The following is a 15,125-nucleotide window of genomic DNA, read 5'->3' on the forward strand; positions in this document are numbered from 1 at the left end:
GGAATGCCAAGTTTGGAACAGAAACCTGGGGATTAAGGTGGGACTGCTGCTTCCATTTCAGAAAACAGCTGAGATTATGTGCTAGAGCTGCTTGGTGTAATCTCCTCCTGAATCAGGGCTGGAACACATCCTACCAGCACAGGAGAGTGCTCTGCTAGCAGCACAGGAAATCCAGGGAATTAAAGGAAACCTTGGCAGAGTTTCACCTCATCTGAAGGAGAAACTGAGTGAATATTCCACAAACTGCATAGAGAAAAAAAAGGGATTCTATTGCTCTCCCAATTGTGGTTTTACTCCTTTAGAAAACAGCAGGAAACTGCACCCTGGGAGTCTGCCCCTGTTTATGGCTATTGCAACCCTCTGCTGCTCCACATCCTGCAGGAATTTCTAGCCAGACCTATTTCCACGTTGTTTTATTCACCTTGCTGTGTTTTATTTACAGAGATATTGCAAAATATCATGTGAACTGAGTACAAATAGCACGTAGAGCGTGGGTTTGGCAGTGCCAGATTCAGCGTGGTGAGATGATGCTCTTGTGGGGTTTCCATTCCTAGAATCCATGGAAAAATAGCAGAGAGTAAGGGATGCTGGAAACATCCAGACCTTCCCAGAGTCCAGCTTGGACGCAGGAGCTGGTCCAGGCAGGGGCTTTCTTGGGTTTTTTTATTCTGGCTTTTTCCAAAATGCACAGTTTTATCTCCTTGACTGTTGATTTAAATTAGGCACAATGTTATTCTGCACTCTCTGGGGAGAGACAGAGGCAAATCAGACCCGAGGTGCTCCTTGGGGCCCCTGGTTCAGGTGAGAAGAAGCAGCCCTGGCCTGGCTGGGTGCTCAGGGTGCCTCCCCTGGCACAGTGTCCTCGTGTCTGTACATTCACCACGCTGCCACCCTCCCCTGTGTCACCTGGGCAGAGCCTGGAGATGCTGGTGGGCAGAAATCGCTGATGGGAGGTGAGGGGGTCCTGTTGGATGTACACCATGCAAGACAAGGTTCCACTCCTTGAGTTTCTTTCTCTCCATCTCATTTTTTTTTTTGGCTTGGGGCTCCACAATCCATCCTATTCATTCCTATTTACACCAATGGTTTGATGTGAGACTGATGCCCCCTTCTCCCTTCCACCCATGGCTCGTAGGCTCCCATTGCTGCAGGGTCTGGGGGTGGCAGAACCTTCTCGACCCGCCTGGGGACCTCTGAAAGTTCTTGGGTTGGTTTTTTATGGGATTTCTGAAGGCTTCAGCAGTTAAACACCGGGTGAGTCAGCTCGAGGTGAAGGCAAAGCTATTGCACGGAGCTTGCAGAGGCCCTGGCTGGCTCCTGCTGCCAGGGGGAAGGATGGCCTTGTCTTTGGTGAGAGTTGTACCCAGTGCTATCTCCTGCTGTCCCGTGGCCACCCCGTGCACAGTGCCCTCCAGGCCGGGTGGCCACGGGCGAGAACCGAGCGAGAGCTCCTCGATTCCTGCACCTCCACTTCCAACACAACGTAAGGCTGGCTCTGAAAAGCGCCCTTGGGGCCGGTCCAGAGGTCACCCAGCGGGGTGAGACACACTCCCACCTCGTGCCAGCCCCACCAGGTGCCCGGGTGCCCAGCTCCAGAGCTCCAGCCCCCTCCCCGGCACGGATGGCATCGCTTCCTCTTCCCCCTCCGTTCCTAAAAAAAAGCGGGCGCTGTTTGTGGCTTTAGCAGTGGAGGATCTTCATGAAAGCCTTGCGAAACTCGATGTTGAAGGTGGTGTAGATAATGGGGTTGACAGCGCTGTTGACGTAGCCGAGCCACGTGAAGGCGCTGTACATGGCCGGCGGGATGTTGCAGTCGCAGTGCATGTTCAGGATGTGAGTGATGAAGAAGGGGAGCCAGCAGATGATGAAAACACCTGGAGGGAAAAAGGAGAGAGGAGGAGTTTGATTGCTGAAAGCTGGGCGGGTTCTCGGGCTGGGGGAACAGCATGATTCTCTTTGGTGGAAGGGGAATTTATTTCACAGAGGAATGGGATTTGTGTTTGTGTGCTCAGTGTCCTGGTCTGCGTTCTGCCCTGGGACTAAGGAACTCCTCTGCTCGAGGAATGAGGCCAGGCACAACAGAAACTCTGCTTCTCAGAGCTGCCAGCTCTGCTGAGCTCTGCTGCCTTTAATTTCAGAAAGCCCAGGAGCTCTTCCCTGGTTTTGGGAGCTCAGATGGCCCCAAGAGGGGCAGTTTTGGGCACCCTTGGTACAGCCCTGCCAGCTGTGCATGGAGGGGCAGCTTTGGGCACCTTTAGTGCAGTGTGGAGGGGCAGCTTTGGGCACCCTTGGTACAGCCCTGCCAGCTGTGCATGGCACAGCCCAGCTGTCCAGACTGTCTTGGTCAGTCACAAGCCTTTGTTATAATTCCTTTTCTATTCTTAGCCAGCCTTCTGATGAAATCCTTTCTTCTATTCTTTTAGTATAGTTCTAATATAATATAGATCATAAAATAATAAATCAAGCCTTCTGAAACATGGAGTCAACGTTCTGGTCTCTTCCCTCATCCTGAGACCCCCGTGAACACCACCACACTTTGCCTGCCATCCTCTGCTGTGTGAAGGGAAATGAGTTCTGGGGGGGTTGGAAAACCAGCCTGCACAGGACAGGGGCACTGGGGTTTCTGCAGGGAGCCCAGGGCAGCCAGGGCACGCTCTCACCGAGCACGATGGCCAGCATCTGCGTGGCTTTCTTCTCCTTCTGCTGGGACAGTTTCCTCCTGATCACGGCCTTGAGCAAGTTCCTCGTCTTGCCGTTGGGCAGGGAGTGGATCTCGAAGACCTTGGCTGTGTGGTGGGATTCTTTGGCATGGCCATTCTTCTCCACCTTCCCAGGGCTGCTCAGGGGTGCCTGCAGGGTAGAGTTGTTGCCCCGATTAGAAGCAACTGGCACAATCAACTGGTGGTTACTTGGTGCTGTGGGTTTGAGGGCCGTTTTCTCAGGGGGACTGGTACTGGACACCATCTCCATTTCCATCTCTTCTATGTGACTCTCTGCCTCCTGGACAAGAATCAAATGTCCACAACATAATGACAGGTAAATACACAGAGAGGAGCAACGAGCATTCCTTACAGAGTGAAGCTGGATGATGCTGGAGAACAGTCAGTCCCTCTTCTCCCTCCCTGCCTGGAGAAAGGGCTGTGCTGGGTTGGGGTATTCTGGGCAGATGGGATGGACAGAGCTGCACTGGAGGATTCTCCTTTTTGGCACAAAGAGGCTCAGAAATGAAGGAGACGCTGTCTCCACTCTCTATGGATTTTCACAGGTTTTCAAAATGCAAATAAATAAAAATGGAATCAGCAACCAAAACCCAACAAAGCCAATGCAGTCCAAGATTTAAATAACAGAGAGGAGAAGGAAATCAAAGGCACAAAAATGTTCAAATGCCATGGCTTTTAGAGCTGATCTTTAGGTGAGCTTAATCTGGCTTTGTGAGCTCTGTGAGCTTAAACCCCCTGCTTCACTCCAAGGAATGGGAAGACTATTTAAATTTTGAGATTGAACTGTAACCTTTGCTCTTAGGTTTATTTTTCTCCCACCCTACATAAATGAACCTCGTGTGCTGAGGGAGAAGGGGAAGGCTGAAGGCTCTGGAAAGCTCCCACTTCTCTTTAACACTCACCACTTTGCGCTTATTAACTTGGAAGCTCCCATTGGACTTCACAATAACTGTGCAGAGCTTGACGTCTTCTGGATGAGTGCATTTGTCCTAAGGGGCAAGCACCAGCTCAGAGGTTACACAGGCAGAGAGGGGTTGGGAAGGGAAGCTGGTAAGGGAGGCACGTGGGAACACAAAGGGATGAATCAGGAGTTCAGCAGCGTGGCTCAGGAGCCGAGCAGGATGGAGAAGTGGATGGAGAACTGACGAGGAGGAGCAGGGATGGAGGCTGCCACCCCTGCACTGTGCTCCAGGGGAAGGAGGCCACGGAGCTCTGCTGTGTTTGTGTGTCCTGCCTGGCTGCCTCCTCTGCAGGCAGCACGGTTTGGAGCTGGAGCATCCCCCAGGCTGTGCTGTGTGTGCTGCCAGAGCCCTGCTTTGACAAGTGGGTTCACAGCCAGCTGGGCTCCCTCACGCACAGCTCCTGCAGGGACAGGCTGGTCCTGCAGTGCTGTCCTTCCCAGAGAGGAGCTGTGCACCCCAGGCACTGCCACCGAACTTTGGGGACACCTGACAGCCCCTAAACGGGGGTTCCAGGAGAGCTGGAGAGGGGCTTGGAGTGGTGGGGCACGAGGGAATGGCCTTGAGCTAAAGGAGGATGGGTTTAGATTGGATATTAGGGAGAAATTCCTCCCTGGGAGTGTGGAGAGGCACTGGCACAGGCTGCCCAGAGCAGCTCTGGCTGCCCCTGGATCCCTGTGAGTGTCCAAGGCCAGGCTGGATGGGGTTTGGAGCCACGTGGGATGGTGGAAGGTGTCCCTGCCCATGGGCTTTAGTGTCCCTCCTGACCCAAACCATTCCTTGATTCTGCAGGACTGACTCACACAACGGTGCAGCCTCTGTTCTTGGCTGCCCCAGCCCAGCCCAAGGCAATGCTGGGGGTCACTGCAGCAGCTCCTGGTGCAGATCTGCTGCTGGATCAGCCCTGAGATCCAGGGAAGCCCAAGGAGCCCCAGCCAGCCAGCCGGGAGCCCAGGGAGTGCAGCTGGGACCCCAAACTGACCACAGCACCCAGCTGTGGGAGCTCTGCCCCAGGCAGGGCGCTGTGGGGCAGGGGGAGCAGGGCAGGGGGAGGCTGTAGAGGCTGGCTACCTTCAGGGGGGCCTGCGTGTCCGAGTCCAGCACGTGGCTGCTGCGCTTGGTGCTGACGCGCTTCCTGCGGCGCCGCAGCACGATGTAGATCTGCACGTACACCAGCAGCGTCACCATGAAGGGCACGTAGAAGGACACGATGGAGGAGTACACCACGAAGGCAGGGTTGCCGATGATGCACTCCTTCTCATCTGCAAGAGAAAACCTTTCAGGGTTGGTGTCCCTGGCTGCCCTCGGGCTGGAGGGAGTCACATCACCCCAAAAGTCCTGGCTGCTCCTTGCCTTGCAGCTCAGCACTGCTGATCCCATGCTGGATCCAACCAACATTCCCAGGAAACTGCTGCCTGGACTGCCAGCCCTTTTCTCTCCTGCCTCAGGGAAGGTTTTGTCCCATGGCTTTCCTTTTTGTGTGTTTTAATAGAAGGAGGATTTTGAATTTCCAGTGGGCAAACACAGATTGGTGTTGTGTGAACTTCTACATCACCTCAGTTCTGGTGAGACTGAAACCCTGCTCTGGAGATGAAACAGACCCAGAATCAGCGTGCAAACAACGAGGGAGAGAACACTTCCAATACACCTCAGAGCTGATCCCACCTTTATTCCTGGCTATCTGGGAGGGCAGCAGAAGGCAGCTGCAGAGGGAGAGAACACTTCCAATACACCTCAGAGCTGATCCCACCTTTATTCCTGCCTGTCTGGGAGGGCAGCAGGGGCCAGCTGCAGGTGGCAGAGCCCTCACCTGTGTTGTTGAGGCCGAAGAGGAGCGGGCAGGAGATGGCAAAGGAGAGCACCCAGACCACGGCGATCATGACGGTGACCCTGCGCTTGGAGCTGTAGCGGGTGTTGTAGAGCATGGGCATGGCCACGGCCGTGTACCTGCAGGGGACACATCCCCCAGGCTGCTGTCACCCTGCCAGGGCTGCCACTGCCCAGCCCTGCCCGCCAAGCACAGGCTGTGTGTGCCAGGGGGGCTGCAGCCACGCCAGGAGGGTGAGGCTGGGTCAGCTCCTGGTGTTCTCCTCCCACCCTCCCACCAAGGCCTGCTGCACATCCCAGAGAACAAAGAGAATGGCCAGAGCCATGGAGCACAGAGCAATTCTATCTGCACCCCCAGGAGCAGTTTCTGTGCCTCCTGACAGAACTCTCTGCTCACAGCTCATCGGATCCCCTAAGCTGCTCTTCAAAAAACTCCCACCATTTTCCAGCCTCTGAGTCCCACAGAGGTGGCTGGGCCTTGCCGGCCTGGGTTTGGTGCAGAGCCCTCACCTGTCAATGCTGATGGCACAGAGGTTGAGGATGCTGGCAGTGCACATCATGACATCCAGGGTGACAAAGATATCGCAGTGGATGCGGCTGAAACGCCACTCCCCCACCCCCCGCAGGGGGGTTAGTGAGCAATCCCTGGGGCTGGAGAGCAATCCCTGGGGTTGGTGAGCAATCCCTGGGGTTACTGAGAAATCCCTGGGGTTAGTGAGCAATCCCTGGGGCTGGAGAGCAATCCCTGGGGTTGGTGAGCAATCCCTGGGGTTACTGAGAAATCCCTGGGGTTAGTGAGCAATCCCTGGGGCTGGAGAGCAATCCCTGGGGTTGGTGAGCAATCCCTGGGGTTACTGAGAAATCCCTGGGGTTAGTGAGCAATCCCTGGGGCTGGAGAGCAATCCCTGGGGTTGGTGAGCAATCCCTGGGGTTACTGAGAAATCCCTGGGGCTGATGCGTGATTGCTGGGGCTGGGCTGCTGGTGGGGCACAAAAGGAGAGTTTGGCACGAAGATGGAGAGGGTGGTGGGTGGTTGGGGCTGTGCTGGGTCAGAGGCAGAGCTCTGCCCCTTCCAAGGAGCTGCTATGGTTCCACCTGCTGCTCTCTGTGGATTTGGCAGCCCCAGCACAAACCTGGGCTCACATTCCAGTGCCACCAGGGAGCACAAGGCTCCTCCAGCTCACAAGGGAAGATGAAGGAGCTTAAACATCTCCTTGAAGGATTTCAAGGCAGAATGAGGAGGGAAACACATTCATTTTCATTCCCAAGCACCTCTGATTTTACTCACAGCTTTTTCCCAGACAATTTTTCCAATTACACCCAGCAAAGGTCAGACAAGCAAGAGCTTCCCTTCATTTCTTAGTTTAAAAAATCGCGGTAGGCATTCCTCACCTTTATCTTTTTTATTCTTGGTGAAGAAAATGAGTTTAATTCAGAGTGAAAAGCCTTTAACACTCCACACAAAGTGCTAAAGACAAAGAACTAATGATAACACTTCCAGGCACCAGTAGCCTTTTTTCTCTTCACTTCTCTTGCTGTTGGAGCTGAACTTTGCCAATTAAGTTTAATAGCAATTATTCGGACTGCTGTGTTTGACATGTGATGAAAAAAAAGTATATTTCCCTCTAACAAAAATAGAGCCCTACTGCATTTGAAAATAGAATGAATAAGATATCTATTCTTCAGTTATTTCTGCTCTGATATACATAACCATAGGCAGCATAAAGAAGGGAGAATGACTGCATTGAAGCCTGAGTGACAGATGAATACTCAGTGATTAAAAAAGCACTTAAGAGACAGTTACATCAGGAACTTTGAGGAGAATTTGCCCAAAGGCAAAGGTTTCCAGTCAGATCCAAACCTCCGTGAAACCGATTTCCGGAGGGCATGGTTTGGGGGAAGCTGGGAACTGCAGCAGTTCTTTCTCTTGGTGTTTTCATTTGTGTTGGAGAAACTTCCAAAATTTGGGGGTAAAAGATCTGTTTGCACCAAGGTTGGGGTTTTCTCAAGTGTTTCATTTTGATTTTGAGTTTTAGGCCAAGCTTGTGACACAAAACCTGGAGGAAACTGTCCCAGCTGGTGATGAAAGGCAGCTGTGGTTCCTGACCAACCCTACATGTGAGCCCAGATAAAGGAGACAATTTTGCATCATTTGTGGTTTATTCTTCTGCCTTAAAATTTAAAATGGTCTGAGAGATTCTTCTGGCTGGACCTGAGGGAGCAGGAGCTTCTCCCAGCATCAGCCTCTGCCTCAGACTGGTGGAATAGAAGGAGCAGAACAGAAGGAGATGGAGCCCCAGAGGCAGCACTTGCCTCCACCAGCCTGTGGCCACTTAATGAGCTTCAGCAGAGGCTCCGCTTCTCCAGTGCCACGAAAACAATCATTAACTCAGTGATAATTAGCACTATGCTTTCCCACAGCCCGTGCCACGGCAGTGGCTTTGCTTTGCTTCGCATCAGGACTCACTGGGCTCACTGGTGATGGTTCCTTCCCCTGCTCTCCTCCCTGTGTTACCATCCCTCCCATGGGTGCTTGGAAACTGACTGGGAACTCAGCATGGTGTGTGCTGTGAAAAGTGATTTTTTCCCCCTATATTTTGACATAAAGCTGTGGATTCCCATCCTGCTTCCCCTTCCACAATTGCCTTCCTGCAGCCCTTCAGAAACAGGGCCTTGATTGCTATTTTTTGTTTTTGATTGCTGGATTCAACAATCCTTGTGGGTCCCTTCCACCTCCACAAATTTCCTGTGCTTTCACTGTGATACCCATGGTGGAGTTATGAACACAAAATTGGGGTTCTTTCCCTCTTGACCCCGAATTCCTGGTGCAATTGGGCTGTCATTTAGCCCTCTGAGCAGCAGTAGGGTTTCAAGCTACCTGCTCTCCCATCCTTCTCCTGGAAAAAAGTGGCAGTTTCAGGAGTGGAAAAGCTACAATTTCAGGAACAGGAAAAAATGCAATTTGGGGAATGAGAAAGCTACAATTTCAGGAACGGAAAAAATGCAATTTTGGGAACGAAAAAACCTGCACTTCAGGGAACAAAACCCCTGTATTTAGGGCATGAAGATCATTTGTGGGGGAATTCAGGGGGCCGATTTCCAGGCTGCTGGGCCCTCCCCATCCTCCCTCAAGGCAATTCTGAGCCCTTACCTCCATGTAGACCACCCAGGGCATGCAGAGCGTGGCCACCAGCAGGTCAGCCACGGCCAGGCTGACGATCAGGTAGTTGGTGGTGGTCTGCAGGGCCCTCTCCCTGGACACTGCCATGCACACCAGGACGTTGCCAAAGACGATGATGAAGATGAGGAGGGCCAGCAGCACGGCGTAGTAGTTGTAGTGCGGCTTCTGCGCCGCCTCCGAGGCGTTCAGGGCCCTGCTCCAGTTCCTGTCCCCGTCGTACCACGAGAGGTTGAGGGGATCCATGGGGGCCCAAGTGCCAGCTGCCAGCTCCACCCTGCCACACAGGTGTTGGACAGGCCCTTGGGTCAGCGGGGAAAAAAATGAAAAAAATGAAAAAAATTTAAAAAATCAGGTTTTTGCTGCCTCGCTCGTGGCCTGCCCAGGGAGGTGGTGGAGTCACCATCTCTGGGTGGGTTTAACAAAGCCTGGATGTGGCACTGGGTGCCAGGGTTTAGTTGAGGTGTTGGGGATGGGTTGGACTTGGTCTTGAAGATCTCTTCCGACCTTGTGATACTGTGATTCTGCGATTCTGCGAATTTTGGGAATTTTGGGAATTCCCAGGGAATGGGAATTGTGGAGTCACCATCCCTGATGTGTTTAACAAAGCCTGGATGTGGCACTGGGTGCCAGGGTTTGGGTGAGGTGCTGGGCTGGGTTAGATTTGATGATCTTTAGGGTCTCTTCCAACCTGGGGATTCTGTGAATTCTGTGAATTCCCTGGAGCCTGTTCTCCCTGCCCTGGCCAAATGTTTGGCTGGAAATGGGATGGATGCAGAGCTGCTGACCCAGGCAGGGATTGCAGAAGTTGGTTTATATTTCCATCTCACCCCAGGATTCTGGGTCAGTTCCTCTGTGTTACAGCTGGCTCGGAGTGCCTGGGCTGTTCTGTCCCTGCCATTCCCTGCTCCCCGTTAGGTGTGCACAGCTCAGGGCAGAAATGGCTTGACCCACTTTGTTTATTTTCCATGTGCTTCTTGGGGCTTTGGGCTGTATTCCTTTCTTTTTTTTTTTCTTTTTTCTTTTCCTTATATGTTGTTTTTTCTTCCTCCAGCAGTGAAATAAATAAATTTTAAACCCTGAATAGTGACAATGATGGAAGTTGACAGCAGCAGCTTTTGCAGGCAGGGTTGGGCTGTGACAGTGAAGGGGGACACGGTGGGGACAGCACTGCTGCCACCCCACAGCCCTCAGCAGCTCCTGGCACTGGGAACATGATTTCCTGGTGAGAGGAATGGTGGATTTGTCTTTCCAAACCAGCTGTGGCTCTGCTGGTGGACAAAACCAGCACTGGGAGAGAAAAGAAACAATGGGAAGGATTCCACTGATTGATGAATGGAAAAAGATATTTGCTTTTACAAATAAACTTTAGGTTTGCTGAGAAATGAAATTAGACACTGAAAGATGAAAGAAACAATGGGGGAGAAAAACCCCTAAATTCCAAAGGACCAAATATTCCATGTTTAATGGAAGGATCAAAAATTCCATGTTTGAGGGAAGGGTCAAAACTTCCGTGTTTGAGGGAAGGACCAAATATTCCATGTTTAATGGAAGGATCAAATATTCAGTTTGATGGAAGGGTCAAATATTCCCTGTTTAATGGAAGGATCAATTATTCCATGTTTGATCAAATATTCCACGTTTCCCAAGCTGCATCTCCACCAAGAGCACACTGGGAGGTCTGGCCCTGCTCTCAGACACCCCAAACCAAGGCCACTTAATTTCCTTAATAAAAAGACAAAGTGACTTCGATTTATTAAACCACGTAAGTGATCAAAATAGCAAAACATTTGCAAATATCAAATTCACCTGGGAACAATGGTTTCTTTATGTTTCACTGAGCTTTTGTGTGCTTTTCTCATTCAGAGAACAATTTGGATAATAATCCTTGGAAATTTGTTGCATATGGGTCCTTAATAGCTGATAATTCAAAAAGTGTCTGTCTGACAGTGCTATCAGCAGCACTTGATAGCTCTACAAATGTCTTCTTAGGAGCTGTCAAAGTGTCAGAAATTAATTAAATGTTAGCTTCTGTGACTCAGAGTGAAGGGGAAAAATCAATGCTAAATACAGCAACAGTTTTTTCTCCTCTCCTGTTGCCCTTTCATAATGCAAAACTATCTCGAGGAGGCAGAACCATGCAGAAAATGCAGGGTGGGACAAAAAGAAATTATTTTAAAAAAAGCAGGGGCATGGAGAAGTGTCTTTGAGGTGTAAAAGGGTTGGAGATGGGCAGGATCAGCCCCTTGGGCCTGGGCTGGTTTTTCTCTGAGTGTGGGAAGAAAACTGGCTTTGAAAAGGAAAGGCCACAGATGGAGATGGGCTCAGCAATTCCAGCCCTTCCCAGGCTGTTCCAGCTCCCTGCTGGATTGGAGGAGGCATTTATATCTCATCTCATGTCCATTCATCAGGAATTTCCTCAATGGTGCTTAGGGAGTGTGTAAAAATCCCTGGGTAAAGAAATCAACATTTCCTTTCGTTTCCTTCTCTGTCTTCCTCAAGAGTTTTTTTTCTTCTTTAAATAGAACTATTTTCACGGTAATAATTTTTGCCTTTATATGCATCGTGGGGAAAGTTAATGTTTGAATATTGTACAAAGGAAAAGATTTGGTGTTTCGTATTTAAAAAGAAAGTTTTCATTTGGGAAAATGAAAGAGAAGAAAAGTTCCAAATATTTTGCATGAAAGAGGGAAACTTAAACACCAAAACCTAGAAATTAAAACTGTGTGATCACACAATTAAAGGCTGTATCCAGTACGCATCCTCGTGGTACAAACTGCAGCTACACGGACAACTCTGTTGATTCCCAGCTTTGGAAAGCTTGAGTTTTTAGAACTAAAAAGAACTTTCAGTTGAGTTTTCAGTGCTAAAAAGAACCTTCTTTTCCCCAGCCCCGGAGCTGGCAGCATTCTTGGTGGCCATTAGGGAGGTTTGTGAGTCTCTCAGTCCTGCTTTGAGGAGCAATTTTGATTTTAGTGCTGACAGTTCCTCGGAAAGAGGAAAGAAAGGAGAAATAAAGAAAGAAGCACTTAAAGAGCTGGCTGGGAGAGGGAGGGTTTTCCCTGCTCTGCCTAAAAGCTGCATTTTCCTGGGGAAAAGGGAGAGGGAAGGGATCAAAAACCACAGGGGAAAGGCACAAACAGCACCTGGCTCTGGCCTGGTTGCAGTTCCTGTACAGAGATAAAACAGAGCCTTGGTTTGAGGGAGAAAGAGCCCAAAAAGGAACAAATTCCACCGAGAATTAAGAGCAGCAAAGCCACTCTAATTCCCACCCCAGAGATTTCCAGGGTGGCTGAGCTGATCCAGCCATGGATTAGCTGCAGGGTCAAGGGCAGGACAGGGCTGCAAGGTTGCAGCCTCGTGTTTGTTTGATGGCAGCAGTGCAGCAGCACCCTGCTGCTCCTCCCTGCTCCTCATCATCCTCCCTGCTCCAGAAAAACCTCCCTGCAAGCAGTTCTCCAGCAGCTGGAGCGTGGGACATCTCACTAATACCTTACCAAAAAAAGCCTTCTAAAAGGCTTTTTAAAATATAATTATAATAATTATTTTATGATATTATTTAAAATTATTGTTTATAATTAATTTTTATTTTTATATAATTTTTAAAACATTTAAAATACAGTTATACAGTTACTTTTAAAACACAGTTTTAAAATACAGTTTAAGCCCTGCTACTCTGGCTGAGCTCGCAGCTAGCTTGCAAGTTCCTGTGTAAAAAGATAATGAAAATAAAAATTAGTTAACACAAAAATCTATTCTAGTAAGAAAACTATTCACACCTCTAAAAACAAAAAGTCTGTCCCATAAAAATCTGCAAAAAATATATGTAAACACCTAAGTAAAGAAAAAATCTTGACACGTACACACACAGACATTTTCTAACCAATAAATTAAGGAGCAAAAAAAATTATTAGCCAGTTTGATTCAACACAGTGCCTTCTGATATCCCTATAAAAATATAAGATATATGACAAAGATTCAGCTTTTCTGCTAAAAAAATCGAGTCCTGTTTGTGTTAGAGCAGGAGGGAACCTGCTGGAATTCACAGGGACAAGGCAGCCAGGAAGGGGCTGCAGTGCGGAGCCAGGGCTTTGCCCTCCTCTGCTGGCAGCTCTCCCTGCTTTTCCAGAGATCAAACTGAAAAATGTTCATTTGCTGTGCCAATAGTTCCCTGTGGCTCCTCGTGATGGATCCTCTAATCAGGACTGTGGCAAAGAGCACAAGAGAGTAAATGTGGGATGTTCACAGCCCAGCAAAACCCTTCGTGTCTCTGGCAGCATCTGGAACCTTTTTCCTCTCAGAAACAGCAAAGGTGCAACTCTCCTTCTGGTTTTCACCCTGCCTGCAAACCCTTCCAGGAATAAAACCCTGCCAGGGCTGATCCTGGGAAAGGTTTGGGGCCTTGGACCAAAACTTCAGCCAGCCTTGGCTGCTGCATGGAACCCCCAAGGTTTTGCCTCAGACATGACCCATTTCTGATAAAATCTGGAGTTCAGAGTGAGATTTCAGGGCCCAACTTTCCCCTGAACTCCAGACATGACCCATTTCTGATAAAATCTGGAGTTCAGGGTGAGATTTCAGTGCCCAACTTTCCCCTGAACTCCAGACATGACCCATTTCTGATAAAATCTGGAGTTCAGGGTGAGATTTCAGTGCCCAACTTTCCCCTGAACTCCAGACATGACCCATTTCTGATAAAATCAAAAGCCACCACTGAGAGGATCCCCAAGGGCCTCAGAACAGCTCCCACCTGCTGTCCCCAAGGCCTTTGGCCTGCAGGTGTTGCCAGATTAAAATTTCCTGCTCATTGCTGCTGCCCATCACTCCCAGGCAGATCCTCTCCAAAGGCCTGGCACAGAAATCAATGTCTGAGTGGAATTTGCACAGAACACTGCCTCCTTGGATGTTGTCACTTTGCTCTGGAATTCTGGAATCAACGGGCCATGGGAAGCTGTCAAACTGACATCCTTTCTGTCCTCAAGGTGTTCACTGGGCTCTGCTGAGAATGCAACAAAAATATTCCACTCAAAGGAAATAATTTCTTTGGAGCAGAGAGAAGGTGGAAGAAAAGGGAAAAGGGGAAAATGTGTTTGAGGAGCTGCTTTGTTTCCCTGTTCAGGGGTTTTGTGGAGAGGGGAAAAAAGCATCTTCTGCAGTAGTTTCACTGTTTTTTATTTTGCATGCAAGCCCAGAATTGCTGTGGATTCCTGGTCGTGGTTCCCTGGAGAGCAGGGAAGGTGTGGAGCAGCTGGCACTGAGTGAGAACCTTTTCCTACACATTTCTGCTCAGGGGACAGGTCTGCAGGCTCTGAGGAGGAGGAGGAGAGGCCAGGAACGAGGAAAATATTGTAAATCCTGCCTTGACCTGAGAGTGCTGCTGATGCTGCTGGAAATGCCCTGCCCTGCCCTGGGCTCCTCAGGAGCAGCTGGCACAGAAGTCACCCAGCACACTCCTGGTGGCTTTAAATAAACACAACTCCCCCAGGCTCTGTGTGGCTGATGCAAATGCAGCAGGGAGGTGACAGGGGAGGTGACAGCTGTGACTGAGGCCTGGCAGTAATTACACCTGAGCGCTTCTGAGCACGGCTTGGGGAGGCACAGCTCTGCTTCCCACCCTGCCCCTGCCATCTCTGGTCTCCAGGAGCCTTTCATGAGCAGGAGGTTTGGGCACCTCTGCACACACAGGGGCAGAATTAGAGACAAAAATCTGATACAGGCATCTCCTCTAGCCAGGCCTTATGAACTATTGGAGACCTGTTCCTACAAAAATCCTGCCCAGGCTGAGCTTTCAGGGGGCTGAATTCTAATTTCAACACTGCAGCCTTCATATCGATCAAGCCAAGAGTTCTGCCATCAGCTCCTTCCAAAATCCTCTGGAAAATCTTCCTCCTCTGCCTCTCTCCTGGCTCCCCACTCCCCTGATCCTCTGCCATCCAAGATATCAAGGGTGTATTAATTGCAGCTATTGCTCACTTCTGATTCACAAACATTCCTGGTTCTGCATAATTGTCACCATCACATTTTCTGAAAAATCCTCTTTGCCCAGGATTCTGCTCCTGGGAAGCTGAGAAGCCTCAGAGAGAAAAGAAAACATTAATTATCTGATTTGCTTCTCCTGTATTTTGCTGCTTTGGAATGTGATTGGAGATTGTTTATCCAACAGGCGCATGTTTGATTGGTTTCATGCGAATTGTTTTGACTTGATGACCAATCACAGCCAAGCTGTGTCAGGACTCTGGAAGGAGTGAGGAGTTTTTCATTATTATCTTTTAGCCTTCTGTCTGCATCCTTTCTGAATTCTTTAGTATAGTTTAGTATAGCATTCTATAATATAATGTAAGGTAATGTAATATAATGTAATGTAATGTAATATAATGCAATGTAATGTAATGTAATGTAATATAATGTAATATAATATAATATAATGTAATATAATATAAT

The 15,125-nt window shown here is 49.5% G+C and overlaps 1 protein-coding gene across 2 annotated transcripts in view; it reads right to left on the reverse strand.

Moving 5' to 3' along the window:
• Window positions 1–33: 33 nt before the first annotated feature.
• Window positions 34–15,125, reverse strand: part of DRD2 (dopamine receptor D2) — a 45,736-nt gene continuing 30,644 nt past the window's right edge. Inside the window, exons 2-8 of one of the 2 annotated variants that reach the window (XM_031062427.1) lie at window positions 8,656–8,986; window positions 6,017–6,124; window positions 5,490–5,626; window positions 4,751–4,941; window positions 3,623–3,709; window positions 2,661–2,850; window positions 34–1,874 (exon numbers count right to left, since the gene is read on the reverse strand). In XM_031062427.1, the coding sequence (XP_030918287.1) occupies window positions 1,681–1,874; window positions 2,661–2,850; window positions 3,623–3,709; window positions 4,751–4,941; window positions 5,490–5,626; window positions 6,017–6,124; window positions 8,656–8,930 (1,182 nt within the window). In that variant the 5' untranslated portion in view covers window positions 8,931–8,986 and the 3' untranslated portion in view covers window positions 34–1,680. Of the gene's footprint in view, window positions 1,875–2,660; window positions 3,001–3,622; window positions 3,710–4,750; window positions 4,942–5,489; window positions 5,627–6,016; window positions 6,125–8,655; window positions 8,987–15,125 lie in introns of both variants that reach the window. The other variant, XM_005427521.2, reaches the window with a different exon arrangement.

Source organism: Geospiza fortis, unplaced genomic scaffold, assembly GCF_000277835.1.
Source record: "Geospiza fortis unplaced genomic scaffold, GeoFor_1.0 scaffold183, whole genome shotgun sequence".
Classification (NCBI taxonomy): domain Eukaryota; kingdom Metazoa; phylum Chordata; class Aves; order Passeriformes; family Thraupidae; genus Geospiza; species Geospiza fortis.